At 48.5% G+C, this 14,644-nt stretch overlaps 3 protein-coding genes across 5 annotated transcripts; 1 reads left to right on the top strand and 2 right to left on the bottom strand.

The window, feature by feature from the left end:
• The first annotated feature begins 50 nt into the window (after nt 1–50).
• Nucleotides 51–1,153, top strand: LOC113142889 (heat shock protein beta-11-like). Its single transcript, XM_026328236.2, has one exon. The coding sequence runs from the start codon at nt 119–121 to the stop codon at nt 758–760; it is 642 nt and encodes a 213-aa protein (XP_026184021.1). The 5' UTR covers nt 51–118; the 3' UTR covers nt 761–1,153.
• Nucleotides 1,154–2,704: 1,551 nt separating this feature from the next.
• On the bottom strand, nt 2,705–8,888 carry fam53c (family with sequence similarity 53 member C). 3 transcript variants are annotated; one of them, XM_026328233.1, is made up of 5 exons: nt 8,610–8,888; nt 6,931–7,256; nt 6,302–6,359; nt 5,212–6,203; nt 2,705–5,074 (listed from the first exon to the last, which is right to left on the bottom strand). In XM_026328233.1, exons 3-5 carry the CDS (start codon nt 6,306–6,308, stop codon nt 4,787–4,789), a joined length of 1,287 nt encoding a protein of 428 aa, XP_026184018.1. In that variant the 5' UTR covers nt 6,309–6,359; nt 6,931–7,256; nt 8,610–8,888; the 3' UTR covers nt 2,705–4,786. The 3 variants fall into 3 exon arrangements, with proteins under 3 accessions (XP_026184018.1, XP_026184017.1, XP_026184019.1); XM_026328232.1 differs by lacking the exon at nt 8,610–8,888 and adding an exon at nt 7,531–8,490; XM_026328234.1 differs by lacking the exon at nt 8,610–8,888 and adding an exon at nt 8,147–8,490.
• A 769-nt stretch (nt 8,889–9,657) lies between these two features.
• slbp2 (stem-loop binding protein 2) lies at nt 9,658–14,367 on the bottom strand. The gene is made up of 9 exons (XM_026328235.1): nt 14,242–14,367; nt 13,500–13,664; nt 13,092–13,172; nt 12,687–12,764; nt 12,443–12,586; nt 11,918–12,088; nt 11,399–11,561; nt 10,635–10,761; nt 9,658–10,434 (listed from the first exon to the last, which is right to left on the bottom strand). Exons 1-9 carry the CDS (start codon nt 14,292–14,294, stop codon nt 10,370–10,372), a joined length of 1,047 nt encoding a protein of 348 aa, XP_026184020.1. The 5' UTR covers nt 14,295–14,367; the 3' UTR covers nt 9,658–10,369.
• Between the last annotated feature and the right edge of the window lie 277 nt (nt 14,368–14,644).

Below are 14,644 nucleotides of genomic sequence, written 5' to 3'. Positions count from 1 at the left end.
GAATGCTGCTGGAAGCTTCCAGCGCAGCGTATATAAACCCCAGAGAGGCAGGATGTCAGGCAGATAAACTGAAGCTGCTGATCTGAAAACAACCTCCACCTTCAAAACCACCATCAGGATGTTGTGTCCCAGCGTCTTCCAGGCATCCCCTGCAGCCATGAGGCCTTTCCTGGACCTGCACTGGCCCATCCGCAGCCTGTGGCCTGAGACCCGGCCACTCTTTTACCACATTGAGCAGGAGATGATCCGCCACATGCAGGAGATGAGGCAGAGCATGGAGTACATGGAGAGGCTGCACCAGAAGATCTTTGATGAGATCGACCAGGCCTCTTCCTTCTCCTCCACAGGGGTTTTCAAACCCATCACCTTTCAGGAGCTGGGGAAAGACAGCAGCAGCTTCGCCCTCAGCCTGGACACTAAGGAGTTCTCCCCGGAGGAGCTGTCGGTCAAACAAGTGGGCAGGAAGTTGAGGGTGAGCGGCCGGACAGAGAAGAAGCAGGACGACGGGAAGGGCTCCTACACCTACAGGTGTCAAGAGTTCAGGCAGGAGTTTGACTTGCCTGATGGCGTCGACCCTGAGTCCGTCACCTGTTCACTGGTGGATGGCCGGCTGCAGATCCAGGCACCCAGGGAGAGGGCGCTGGCTGATGGGAAGGAGAGGGTTGTCCCCATTAGTCTCACTTCAGCCCCTGCCATCACCTCCTCCTCCACCAGCGGGGGGTCAGAGGGAAGTAGCACCCCCACCTCAGAGAAAAACTGAAAGCAGAGTGAATCATCTCATCTATTTACCATCTTTGTAGTTTCAGTGTTGTATTTAAACTGATGGACGGAGGGAACATGAAGCTGATTTTCTTCACTTGCACTTTAGTTTTTAACATCTGTTTATAATAAACCTGTCATGTGATGTTCAAGTGTCAGAAACTTTGGTTTGTTTCGCTCTCAGTTATGAGCAGAACGAAGACGGGATCATTTAAAAACTGCATTTAAGAGAAATGTGTCCTTTTTATAACTCATGTAATTATAAACTGTCAGAAGGCTGGACTGAAAACAGAGTGAACCATCTCACCTGTTCACATATCTTTGTTGGGATTAGTCTTTCCCTTTGAGAATTAACTCTTTATAATAAACTTATTGATCCATGTGATGTTTCAAATGTGATTGATTTTGTTTTTTTTTTCATACTAAATCTTCATAACATCCCAATATTATGACTTTTCTATAACATTGTGATTTCATTCATCAGCGTTTCTCATAAAACTTAAATTTTGTTTTCAAATTACGACTTTTTTAATTAAACTGATCTCACTGTTAATTCCTGAATTTTAAAAACCTATCAGTCAGTCTGAGACTTTTTGTAGATTGAAACAAACAAAAGAAGCGGTTTGCTCCTTTAATCGTGGCTGTGAGGTGATTTTGAACCAGCGTGAAACTAGTTTCTGACAGACCTGATGAAAGTGATGATAAAAAACACAAGACATTAGTCTCCCCTTTCTTTGTAAAATAATTCTCAATAAACTTAATTTATTCACAAACTGCTTTTCAAATTGCCATGTCGCCATTTTTTTTTAAATCACATACAATAAAAAACATTTCTAAAAGACAGGAGATGTCTGAGTCTCCCCGCTAAGTTTGTCCTCGATGGCTGCTCCTCCGTCCTGAAGGGTCTTCTATTTTTTTCAAACATGTTCGTCGTCAACGCTCAGACATCAGATTAGAAATATTAAGAAAGAACAGCAGAAAAAAAAAAGAACAGAAGGACTAAAAATTGAACAGCTACAGTACACGTTTCCTTTTTTTCTCCTTTTTGTACTTCAAATGTTTTGATTTACAGAATAATAGAAGATGTTCAGTTAAGGCTTATGCTGTGTGTCATGGGCCCATCAACAGAAACAGACCAGTGAGCCGGGAGGCTGATGTGTCTTATAGGGACTTCGTATGTTTTTAATGTGTTATGGGGAAGCTGCTTGTTTCTGTGTGTTCACGTGTTCATATGCGTTTCACAATGTTTACTGGCTCGTGTTCTGGGTTTGATGAAGCTACAACAAAAGCTCCTGAACGCTGAGTGGGATGGATTATCTCAGCTTCATAACAATGACTGGAAACAACATGGCTGCCTGGAAGGGGAGAAATCAGACATGAAACAGGAATGTGAAGATACTAAGTACAAAATCTTCAATATGTAAAACGTGGTGCTTCATGGAGCAGTGCAGCTGTGTGAAAAATATAACCGGCGGCTGATTTGACCTCGACACAACATTCACACCTGGTTGTTCTGTGCATCAGGATCAAATCCAGACTGGCTGATTGGACACTACTGAAGGTTAGTGCTGACGTCTATTCGGATTTATAATCTTACCGACGTTTTTTAGGATCATATCCCACCAGTTTCAGACACTGCGGGTGCTTGTGTTGAGGTGACAGATTTTGTTCAATGAAAAAAAGTCGTTTTGGTAGAAAAACGTTTCCATTTGTCAAAGGAAGATATGAGTTTTCATGTTGGGAAGCTGAAATTCAGGTATTGCATCAGCAGTGTTACTTAAACTGACACACCCCGGCAGGCAGACTCTGTACAGCTTCAGACTAATTTCCATCCAGCCAGCCAATCCCAGCATGCAGTGGGTTGGGTGGGTCCCCCCTGGACAGATCAGCTGCCAATCACAGGGCTGACACACACTCACATTTACACCTACGGGCAATTTAGAGTCACCAACCAACCAGACCTGTATGTGTTTGGACTGTGGGAGGAGAAAACCCACACAGACACAGGGACAACATGCAGACTCCACACAGAAAGGCCCCGGGTCCACCTGGGTTCAGACCCACAACCTTGTGCTAACCATTGTTCCACCCCAGGCCAAATTTCTCTCAGGAATTGTGGAATCCGGAAACATTTCTGGCAGATCTGCTGCTGTTTGACGCCTGATTAACCATCTGAGCATTAAAGATCTGTGGGGTGTGTTTCTGAGGGTGAAACACTTAAGTCAGATTTCCATCCATTAGCTCCATCAATTGTTTACCTCTACAAACACCAACCTCATTTTAATCCGGCTGAAAATGTGTAATCACTTGGATTTTGTTTGGGATGTTTTCTGGAAGTTTCATTCAAGGGTTTGTTAAATCTAGAAGAGCACTAAACACGTGGGATGTGAAACTGTACAGTGTCTGCTCAGCTTCAGAAGGTGTCAGTGTGGATAAATCACATCACCATCATCACATGACCACCAGGATAGCAGGATACACACACACACACACACACACACACACACACAGTGGGCGTTTGCCGTGTTTTCAGTGACAGGAATGTGTGAACGCTCAGGTGAACAACAGCATCAGTGGCTACCTGCCCTCAGTGAAGCCTGACGGGACGACGCCACAAAGCGCTGGCAAACCTGAAACCATCACCACGCCAAGGTCACATGACTGTCATGTGTGAGTATTTACACAGGTGTGTGTGTTTGTTGCTTTCAGTGTGACACCAGCCTTTGATTATTGCAAACAATAAATAAGTAAATAATAAATAAAAAGAAAGTTGGAAAAACTGAAGGACTTGATTCTGGTCGATGTCGTCAAAAGATAAATATCACGACAAGAACAACAACTAAAGTATCTGCCTCATGTCACGATAAGAAGTGACGCCAAATCTTTATATTCTCTAATATTTAAGCAGCTGAACTTGTGTGAATTTATTTCATCCTGCCTCTCAATCTAAAAAAACCCACCCGATCATTAGCGCCACATTTCTGGACCCACTCATTAAAGGGTCAGTTCACTTGAATTACAAACACAGAACATGCTTCAGAGAGAGATGTCGCTACTTAATGTTTTTATTTGATTTATTATTAGTTTTTTAATTTATGCTCAGCTGTTTCTTCGCTCCTTCTTGTCCAATTCAGACATTTGTCCAAAAAAATGCAAAACATTTCTCCACAGTTCTGCTTTCTGTGAGGAACTCCAGCCAACTGGTACAAGAAGGAGCCCAAAGTATAAAATCTAAAAAGGCTCATTTTTTACCCATAACTCAGCAAAGAAAATACGGATGGATTTGTTTGGTTTACTTTGGAAACAGTTTCATTTACAGTTGAACTTTGTGTCTAACGTTGGGTGAACTAACCCTTTAAATCCTGCCTGCAGATAAAAAGCAGCAGTGCGGTGTGTTGTTGTGTGTTTTGGTGCGACAGGCGTGGTGATGACGTTTCAGGTCGGCGACGACCTCATCAGACTGTGGTGTGTTACAGAGACTCAGCTGCTGTGTGCTGGAAGACACCTGGACGCCAAAAAGCAGCGGAGGGACACCTGGACAGCCTGAGTCCAGTCACTCTGCACCTGTTGGCTTGTTGGTGTGTTAGCCTGAAGCTGGAAGGTTCAAAAGGGGAACATGACGGTGCTGAGATCACAGAGGTAACTGAAGGTCAGGTGCAGGAATGGTTGCCATGTGAACTGTTGGGAGGACTGGACTCAGAGTATCAAGGTTTCCCCTCACCACAGGCGACCGGTTACCCTCAGAGAACCCCACTCTACAAAGAGCCTTCAAACGGGGAGAGAATCCAAGAGAAGCCACAGCGCTGAGTCTTCCTCAGTGGTAGTCAGATCATCACTGTTGTCGTCAATCAGCTTTGTTTACCCCAGCTCATCCAATGAGAGAAGGTGTTGTTCCTGAGAGCCTCGCTGATTGGTGGCAAGGAGGTGGGCGTTTTGAGATGATGGTGGTTCAGGAAGAGGGGAGGGGTTCAGATCATCTTAAAAAACAAAAAAACAAACGGAGAACAGCCTTCCATTTACAAATACCTCAGTTTTCTTCTATTAAGTTCAAGTCGAGTTCTGTACAATCCCGTTCAAACACCGCCTGCTGCGCCGCCTCACGCTCCTCCACGTCCTCCTCCCCGTCATCGTCATCCTCACGGCACTCCTCATCACTCTCACTCAGTGGGCCGATGCTGGTCCTGCCCAGGCACTCGGCCGGCGAGCAGGAGCCCCGGAAGTCACCCATGAAGGGCTCCATGCCCATGCAGACGTCAGCGCTGCAGGCCAGCCTGCCACCGCCACGCTCCAGACACTGCGGGTCGATGCTGCGGGTCTGCAGGGGTGATAGGAAGGATGTCAGGAGAAAACAATTCCAGGAAAACGAATGCCAAAAAAGATTTGTGGCGTTTTTCTTTCATAGATGACAAACATATCAAAATAAAGAAAACTTAATCACACTTATTACTGTACCTGAGTCATCTTGGTGAAGTCAAGGACGGGGCGGGCACAGGGTCTGTCGGGGTCTCGGCGTCTCTTCAGACCCGGTTTGAGCAGCAGCAGGTCGCAGGGCTGTGAGTGGCAGCGTGGCAGCTGTGGTGGCAAGCTGCGACGCAGAGACGACGGCGTGCTGCAGGCCGAGGATGGCGAGGCAGGGACTGGGCCACCTGCGGTGGCTCCGGGTGCAACAGAGCAGCCTGGCGGAGGCGCCGCTGCTTGGCTCGGCACGTGAGGTGGAGGAAGGAAGGTGGAGGCTCCAGAGTCTCTGATGAGCACCGGTGAGAGGGAAAAACGCCTCTGAGGAGGGGGCGGTGGGTGGAGTGGGGAAGGTGAGGAGGAGCAGGAGGAGGGCGAGGGGAAGAAGCAGCAGCAGGCTCCTCCACCCGCTGCCGCCTCACTGGGATCCCAGGGGAAGCTCCAGGGAAGCGGCGAGTCCGGAGACAGTGCCAGGCTGAAGAAGGTGGGGCTGGATGAGGAGTGCAGCGAGGAGTTCAGGGAGGAGCTGGGTGCTCGGAGAGGACAGGTTCCTCCCCCTGCCCCACCTGCCCCTGTCCCCACTCCTCCTGTGACTCCTCCCCCCAACCCACCATGGCACTGCTGGCGACTGACGGGAGTCCACACCCGCGATGCGCTGGGCCGCCAGGTGTAGCGGCACCGCGACAGGTCCTCGGGCACCGACAGCGAACGGCAGTGGCGTTTTGGGGGTGGTGGAGGAGGGGGAGGGGGCCCAGGGCCAGGAGGGGCTGCCGCTGCTCCAGGGAGGCACAGTTCAGATACTGAGGTGCTGGGCACCCGGGGCCGGTGCTGCTGCAGCTGAGATGGGGTGCCATCCAGGGGGTCACCCCCATCCTGCAGGTGAGCATCTGGGGGCACCAGGGGCACGGGGCCAGGGGGGAAACTAGAGCTCAGTAACCCCCCCTGCAGGCTGGACTTGGAGGGAGGGCAGAGCTGCCAGTAGCTGCTCTCTGAGAGGACACAATTAGAGAAGGTCACATGTGGTGACATCATCATAGGATTATCGATAAAGGAAAGAGAAAGTCACAGGTAATCCTCAAGAACTCACCAGGCATCAAGCCATCTGGGGGCCAGCACTCTGTGAGGGTTTTCGGGTCCAGCAGGGACTGAAAGACAAAGAGGCATCGCTTCTTATCTTACTATTTACACATGATACCGATACATTAAACATGATGTAAAATCTCTGTATAAACACACAGAAATACAGCAGGGGAAGAAATAAATGTGTAATATACTTTTTTATGCCTTTTTCATTAAATGCAGATTTAAAAAACACAGATGTGTGAAAGCTCCACATCTGTACTGTTAACTGGCTTTCTCAGCTCCTCTCTCCATGTTATAAATAAAGTTATGGTATTTGAAATAAACAAGCTCAGTGTGTTTTTAACCCCAGTGAAAACTGGCAGGAGAAACTGCCTGAAGTTCATGTTAGACCAGCGATTTGTGGACAGGAAGTTAACCTGGATGCACTTGTCTGTGGAGCACCACCTGGTGGATGTTTGTGAGAACTGCAGCTTTGATAAATTGCAGTTATTTCTATAATAAAGGTATTTTTCAAGAGAATATATGCGCTGCTGCAAAGCTCTCGGCTGGAAGAATTACTTGTTAATTGCGGCCTAACGGTTTAGCCCAGAGTGAGTTTTTACAGGTGAGGCCGCAGGTGCAGGCTGGACTCACCAATGAGAAGTCCCCCGGCGGAGCAGGGTCACCTTCCAGAGTCTGCTTCTCAGGCTCTCCACCAGCAGCGTGACCACAGCATGGTGGCGGGGAAGGGAGTTGCCGAGGGGGGAGGGAGGTGGGGAGGAAAATGGGGAGGAGAGGGGAAGAGGAGGAGGAGAAAGGGGAGAGCCAAGCCCGTCTGTATGTCCGTCTGTGTGGTCCGTCGCAGGTGGGGGTGGGGGGTCGGTGAGCTGAGACTCCTCCTCCTTACCACCTCAGGGCCAGGTAGCCCTGTCCTCTCTCACAAGGACATCGTCAGGCAGCTGTTGCCCCTGGCAACACACCTGGAGAGGAGGAAGACAGGTGAGAGCAGGTCAGTGCATGGACCATAAAGGTGGTCGGAGAACGTAATGATAGGTTAGGTGATGAGGAGACAGGAAATGACCACAGTGACAGAAAAACCATGAAGCGATGCTTCGCCCACTTTACAGCTGAAGTTTCCTAAATTCAACTGATCCGATATTTTCACAGAAACTGGATCAGACTTTTTTCAACTCAGCAACTTTCAAATATCACATTTACAGTGAAGCAGGTCCAGGAAAAACGACCAATACTCACATTTGAAAACCTGGAACTAGCAAGACGTTTTTTATCCTGAAAATACCTTAATCATAAGTAACATGACTTTTCTGTGGGTGGATTAATCAGTTTATTGCTGCAGGTCTGTTGATGGTCATGAGGATTTTGGCTCCTGGCACGAATGAGGTCAGGGGCCAAAAACAGAGGGGGGGCCTGCCTGTGGTTTCTGAGATTAAAGGATCCCTATTTAGGTTCAAAGAGGCCCAGTCCCCACGTGTTGAGCTGTGGTTGAATAGAGGCTCTGTGTCGGATGATGACAGCCGGTCCCTGGCAGCCGAGGCCGCTGTGCAGCCCGAGCCGAGCCCCCTCTCTCTGGTGCTGCTAGCTTCTGGCTAACACATCCCATTGTTTTCAATGAGAGATGCTAACATGCTCAGGTAGCGGTTTTCCAGTCCGTGTGCGGAATAAATTGGAGGATGTCGCTATTAAACAAACGACACAAATAAAATCATTGGGATGTGTTTGTTCTGATGAAAGCAGCCGTGTCCATCACCGGGTTAGCTTCTTACTATAAATAATATGTCATCTGCTTTTTCTGTTCAAGGTCGGCGCAATAAAATCCGCCGTTTCTGCTCGTTAAATCAAAGCATCTAACCGGAGGTTGCGCCTCCTCATCAGCTTCGCTCACTCCGGGCCCGGGCTGCCCTGCTCCGGGTCTCCCGGTTAACGGGGAGCTCCACCGGCCGCCTGGCTGCATCCAGGGGCGCTAACTAGCTAGCGGAGCGGCTAGCAGCGTTAGCCGCGGCGGTGTCACAAACAAACACCCGAACATCGGAGCGGGGTTCCCGGTCGCTCCTCCACACTTCGGCTGACAGAAGTTCGTTTTGATTAGGCGTGAACGGCTCACTGATCCGTTCACAGCCGCGACAACGATCATAACACCGGCGGCGGTGATAACGCGAGGCCGGCCTGCGAGCGCGCTGGGCGGCGTGTGAGGAGGACAACACGGCGGGATGCTGCGGGATGGAGCAGCCCGCACCAGCTAGCTGAGCTACCGCGGACACAGCAAACAAACAGGCGGCCACTTGGCTCCCTCCCAACCGGGCGGCATGCCTTACCGTGTGGGGCAGCTCCTCCGGGTAACGGGGTGCAGGGGCTCCGGTGGGTGCAGCGGGCGGCGGCGGTTCTCGGTGTATTGACCCAGTATTATTAAGGAGCAGCCTGTCACACCAAACCCACCACCATGAATTAAAGTCCGGGTTTATCCGCACCGAGCGGGCGCTGCACGGTCCGGGACAGACCTGATCATCGGCTTTAACGTAATCGATATCCAGTGTCTTATTATGAAAACATAATAAGGAATGTGCGCGCACACGCCCGTGAGCGGCAGCATTCATAAATAACATTTACGGTGCAGGGGGAGGAGGAGGGGCGCTGCTACACCTCACGGCTCCGGCACCTGCCCTTTATTCCCATTTACAGGATTCCTATCACATCCCAGTCCGTCCAACACGAAGCTATTAAAAATAACTTTAACATAAATTCATCTAATCCGGCGAGCGAGAGAATCATTCCAGAAACGCTCAAGGATGATGGGAGATGTAGTTTGCAGCCCGAGCACAGGAGCTTGTTTACAGCAGCGGGTCTGCGCTGTGCTCACACATTTATTTTCTCTTTTTGGAACATCAAACACCCAGAAACAGACTATTCCCCTCAGCTCAGAACTGATGAGGCACCATGTGGACCGAGGGAGGACCACCTCCACCCTCCACAGACCTACACCAGCCCCTAATCGTTTGTCTTTACTCTAAACATGATGCATCACTGAACCAAAGTGACTGTTGTTCCAACATTTCTTGTTTGATAGTCACAGAGCAATTATTTCCTGCCAAGAGGCAAAGTAACCAAATGACAAAATAAATGACCAATGTCATAAATCCACCAAACTCCCAAAATAAAAACTCATACCCCCGACTGAAGAGGACTGAGGTCATGCTGAATGTTGGGATGGTCAAAAAGGGACTGACCATATTTTTCTTTAGGTTGTGCAGAAGAAACCAGGCCAGTGTGTGAGTTTAATACTTTATTTACATCTTTATTAATCACATCTTTAAGTTTTGCTCTCAATATCCAAAAAGCACAAAGTGACAACTTCAGAAACACAAAAGTAAAAGAAAACTCACAACACAAAGCGACAGCCTCTTCACCTCCTTATGAAGGCTTTTGTTTTTTAGAAAAAACACGGCCGTATGGAGGAGGAGGAGGAGGAACTGGATCCCGACTGAGCATGAAGGAGCGTGAAGGTGGAATAAACACAGCAGGCGATAGAGTGACAACAAAAAACATTAATACACAAAAATAAGTGACTAAGTAGAAAAGAAAAAAAAAGATAGCAGCTTTCCCATCAGTGCAGGACTCCTAAAACTAAAACAAGATGCATGTGAGAAGTGCTCCGTCTAAAGCAGCTTAACATAAAAACCAAGTGCAAACTGTTCCACCATGCCCAGGTCAGTGTTCAGCCGTCTGAGCTGAGGACACGTTCAAGAGCAGCCGGGAAATCTCAACACTCCCAGGGCTGAAGAAGAGGGAGGTGGTTCCTCTCTTCAAGCCTCCCTCCACCTCCGAGAGGAGATCACAGTGTGGATGTAAGTCAGATCAGGGACCAGTCACATCCCTGCTGTCATTATAGTCAATCTTCAATGATCTTAAAAAGACGAGACGTACTGGACGAGAAACCACACACAAACATTTGACACATTCAGGGTCAACACATCGTGAGGTTCGGACGGAGGCAACGTTAGAGTTTACTTGACGACTGGAGCTGTGGAGTCGATGACGAACCTCGTTTGTTTGGGGGCGGGTGGCGAGCCGGCAGCGGTCAGTACGGATTCCACAAGAGCTGGTCGGAAAACACAGGAACCTGCTGGTCATCAGAGCCGAAATCTACAAGGAAACAAAACCAGAGATGAAAACTACACATGGAGATGCCACAGAGCACCATCAAAACAGCAAACCACAGGGGGGAGGTCACACCCTGATACAGAAATAGTGTCTTAAAGTAGAAAAGTTTATCCTTTAAAAGGTCTCATGGCAGTTGACCTCCATCAGTAGTTAAACTCTGTATGAAATACTTGCGGTCTCACCTTGGGGATGGTCGGCCTCCAGCAGGAGGTGCAGCCAGTCCGGCACGTTGTCGGTGGCCGGCTGACTCCTGAAAGAGTAGTTCAGGCCAGGAGGAGAGCGAACAGGTCCTTGGCCCATCTCAGCCTCCTGCCAGACACAAAACAAATTGATCAAATATTTGGTTAACACCTATTTAATAATCAATCAACCTGATTAAACATTTTACTGTGAAAATCCCTTCAGCAACACTGGTGCTTTAGACTGAATACATCAATAAATAAACACATATTTAGCCTCATGGTGTCGGACACAGACACCACCACAAATTATCTGGTAATGGAAACATCCTGAGCTTCAGCTGGTCAGTGTCTCCCCCTTGTGGCCTGAGCTTGATCGCCTCCACTGGTCTGAGCAAACGAGGACGTGTTTTTTCAGTTTCTCAGACTGCTGAAGTGGAGCCGACTGGTCCCAGAGTATCAAACGCAAACCTCAGGGACCTGTTTCCTTTTTTCCAGAGCCTGATTCAATTCAATTTTATTTGTATAGTGACTAATCACAACACAAATCATCTCAAGGCACTTAAATAAACCCAACAAATCCCTTATGAGCAAGCACTTGGTGACAGTGGAGAGGAAAAGCTCCCTTAAACGGAATAAAAAACCTCCAGCAGAACCAGGCAATGATCAATCAAACGCTAAAAGAGATTGAGTCGGTTACTGGAACGTAGGCCAGACCTGACATGGCAACGTGACCCTGGCTCTCTGTTGCTGATCAGTGCCATTACCGGTGAGCCTGGGACGGTCCAGGGTCCAGGCAGCTCCAGCGGCGTCCGGGCCGACAGAGCAGACACAAAGGAGGCTTTAGAGGCTGCTGGAGTCTCCTTCTCTCTCTGCTTCTCTGCTCCGTCCTCGCACAGGTCAGAGGTCATCTTCGCCAGCTGACTCTGCCTGCAAAAACCACGAGAAAGATTCCGACCTAATCACCAGGAGTCCACGTTGACCTGAACCTGCAGTGATCGCTCCTGAAGCATCTAAAGACCCCCTCAGAGGAAACAAATCAAACTAATCAGCAGAAAGATGTACTGTAAGTTTTAAAAGCTGGAAGCAGACTAAAGTCTTATTTTGGCGAGGCAGAAGGCTGAACAAACTTTTTATCACAAGTGAAAAATCACCAGATTTTGGACTAATGGTTGAGTATTAACCAACCAAAAATACTGAAAAACATCCATCAGAGTTTGAAGAAATCAGAACAACAGTTGTGGCTCAAATGAGACTCATCACTAAAAATGTCTGGTTTCACCTACAGTTGCTCCACTGGGTCCTGGGGGTCAGCGGCGTCTGGCTCGTTGTCAGTCGGAGGGTCCCACAGGTGCAGTGCTCGCCTCCACAGACGCACCTGCATGTCCCAGGAGCGTCGGCTGTACTTCCTGTACTTGTTAGGAGTAGATGGGTGGAGCTTAGGGTCCCTGAGGTGTCTGAAGGGTCGGAGAGTTTAAAGATCAGTTAATTACTTTCCCCCCCAAATAATTCTGTTATTTAGATGCATGAAAAACACTTTTTTTTTTTTTTTTTTTTTTAAATTGGTAGGTTGTTCCTTCGGTTTGTCAGCAGGTAGCCAGGAAGGTATGTCAACCATCCGGCTGAGGAGTCAGTTGTCCAGTAGGTCAGTCTGCCAGGTGGGTTGTCTGTCATCGGGGTCTCATGGAGCCTCAGTGCATTTCAAGTCTGCATGTTCAGGTGTGAATAAATCGGGACCTGTGCCATCACTGCGTTTGACAGTGTCGAGCTGTGGGCACAAACTTCAGTATCAGCTACATGTCTTTTCTCACTTGGGGACTTGCTTCAGGTAGTTCTGGTAGCCGCAGGTGTTCTTGCCGTACTGGATCTGTTTCTGCCGCCGCTTCAGAACGGCAGCGTTGGTCTCGGTGTTGGCCGGGTCTGGGAGGCGGGGGTAGCAGCGACCAAGAGGGACCCTGCAGGTGAAAATACACCGTTAGTCCTTCTGTCCTGTAAAATTAACCGCTCCGTTCCTGATTCTGTTTAAACACACAAGTTTTTTTATGGTCGACTCACCTCTTGTCCAGGTCGTCAGTCCCCACAGCCACGCTGCTGGTTGACACTTTGAGGATACAACGCTCCAGGATGGACGGCCTAAAGCACGACAGAGACTCAGAGCGTCTACATGTAGTTACAGGTTGTATTGCAGGTTTAGAGAAAGGCTGCACAGAGATGTGACATGTAAAGAACTAAAGGGGGGCACACAAACTAGTAATGAGATTATGAATGGGATCTGAGCATGATTGGCCCCAGTCTGGGTTGACAGTAAATTGGAATAGTGTGTGTGATCTGTGAAACAGGCGAGAGAATGTTAAAATATAAATGACGCAGGGAGCGTTATAAGTTTTAGCATCTTACAGAACCAGTTTGAAAGCCTCCAGCTCTCAGTGAAAATATATTAAAAAAAACCTTCTGTTGAACCTGCGAGGTTTGTTGCCGGCAGCTCTCTCTCGTCCTCGCAGGCCGCTCGCTGGAGGAGGAGACGGGCTCGGAGAGGCGTTACTGTGCAGAGGAGAAAGACCAGAGTCAGAACAAACATCCATTCACTAGGAAAACATTTATTTTCAGTCCCATGTGACAGTGAAAACTGAATCTCAGGTCTGGTTTTTAACTTTCTTCATGTGTGATAAACTGCTCAGACTGGATTTGTATCTGGAGGAGGTGTGGTCATTTTTCAGGCCCCCCCACAAATACATCCTCCTGTCCAGACCAGTTCTCGGGCCTCTTACCCTGAACCCTCCAGAGCCTGTTGCAGCCAATCTCTTTAACTGCTGCTGTCATGTCTCCACTTCCAGTTTAACAGAAACGTCACCAGGTGCACCGTCTCACCTGACCAGGCTGTCGTACACGGAGCTGCAGCCGGGGAGGAGCCAGGGCTCAGGGGCAGAGTGTCCAGGGGAGGAGGCAGCAGCCGGCAGCGGGTCGGGGAGGCCGTTCCACATGGCGGCCGACCATCCCTTCACACAGACACACGACCAAGGGCTGGAACAGAAGCTGAGGAAACAAACGCCATCAACTTTACGTCCGATAAGTCTCAAAACACAGAGGTCCTCATTTCTGAGCAGGCTCCAGTCTGGTCGCACTGCACAGAAGGTAAAGCACAGTCAAAGCTGTGGCAGGCAGACTGTTGGATGGATTATTGACCAGCCAGGCCAACCTGGTCTGTTTCTTCAGTGACATTTCTTTGTTTACTGGTTAATATTTCAACTTCCAACTCCCAGTATGAGCTTAAACTGCCTGGGTGTTTCAAAACTAAAACTCTTTTGTCAGATATGAAGAAAAGCAGCAACTCCTCATGTGAGAGGCTGAAACCTGCCATTTGTCTCTTTTGCATTAAAGTTATTAAGGAATTAAAAAGCACATTAAGCTTTGGAGTCAAAAACACATGAGGCTGTTTATTTTAATTTTCAGTGTGACTCTCCTTTGTGCTGGAATTTCATCTTAGACACATTTAACTGAGAAAACGTGTAAAATGCGACAATCACCGGATTTGCACGGGCCTAATTGCAGGTAAGCTAATTATCACCTGTGTGCGTGCTACTCGAAATGAACCGTGTCCGTGGGTGCATACCTGGAGGATCGCAGCGGGCTCTGACCTGCCGTTTCCGCGCCACTCGATGACATTTTTCCAGTTGAAGCTCGGCGCCTTTACTTCAGACGGACAGACGCCATCATTCCGCTTTCACAGCTTTTTAATGAGACGCACCTGAGGGGGGCGGGGCCGGCTGCTGCTGACGCCTCCGGACTCACCTGGGCAGACGATGGCGTGAGGATTACGTGATAAGGGTCCAGCCTGGAAGTAGTACACGGATCGTTGGTGAAATAAGACAAAGTAACTGCGTTTGAAAGAAAGTCAAAGCAGTGGTGAAAAATAAAATAAGTGAACTGCGACTTGTTTACTAAAGTACATTAATACAATAATATAATAATAAAAAGTTCATTATTCATTTACTTATTTTTTTATTGATACATTC

This window comes from Mastacembelus armatus, chromosome 14 (genome assembly GCF_900324485.2).
Source record: "Mastacembelus armatus chromosome 14, fMasArm1.2, whole genome shotgun sequence".
Taxonomy (NCBI): Eukaryota; Metazoa; Chordata; class Actinopteri; order Synbranchiformes; family Mastacembelidae; genus Mastacembelus; species Mastacembelus armatus.
Note: the sequence above shows the minus strand (reverse complement) of the source record. Positions and strands in the feature narration are given on the sequence as shown.

What these genes read in the sequence shown, in the direction of transcription:
- fam53c (XM_026328233.1), bottom strand. An exon ending in ACTTCACCAAGATGACTCAG is followed by an intron (nt 5,075 to 5,211) that starts GTACAGTAATAA and finishes TCACCCCTGCAG; the next exon opens with ACCCGCAGCATCGACCCGCA.
- slbp2 (XM_026328235.1), bottom strand. Translation starts at nt 14,294, where the DNA reads ATGTCATCGAGTGGCGCGGAAACGGCAGGTCAGAGCCCGCTGCGATCC. An exon ending in CAGGACCCAGTGGAGCAACT is followed by an intron (nt 11,562 to 11,917) that starts GTAGGTGAAACC and finishes TGGTTTTTGCAG; the next exon opens with GCAGAGTCAGCTGGCGAAGA. An exon ending in GGAGGCCGACCATCCCCAAG is followed by an intron (nt 10,435 to 10,634) that starts GTGAGACCGCAA and finishes GTTTCCTTGTAG; the next exon opens with ATTTCGGCTCTGATGACCAG.
- LOC113142889 (XM_026328236.2), top strand. Translation starts at nt 119, where the DNA reads ATGTTGTGTCCCAGCGTCTTCCAGGCATCCCCTGCAGCCATGAGGCCT.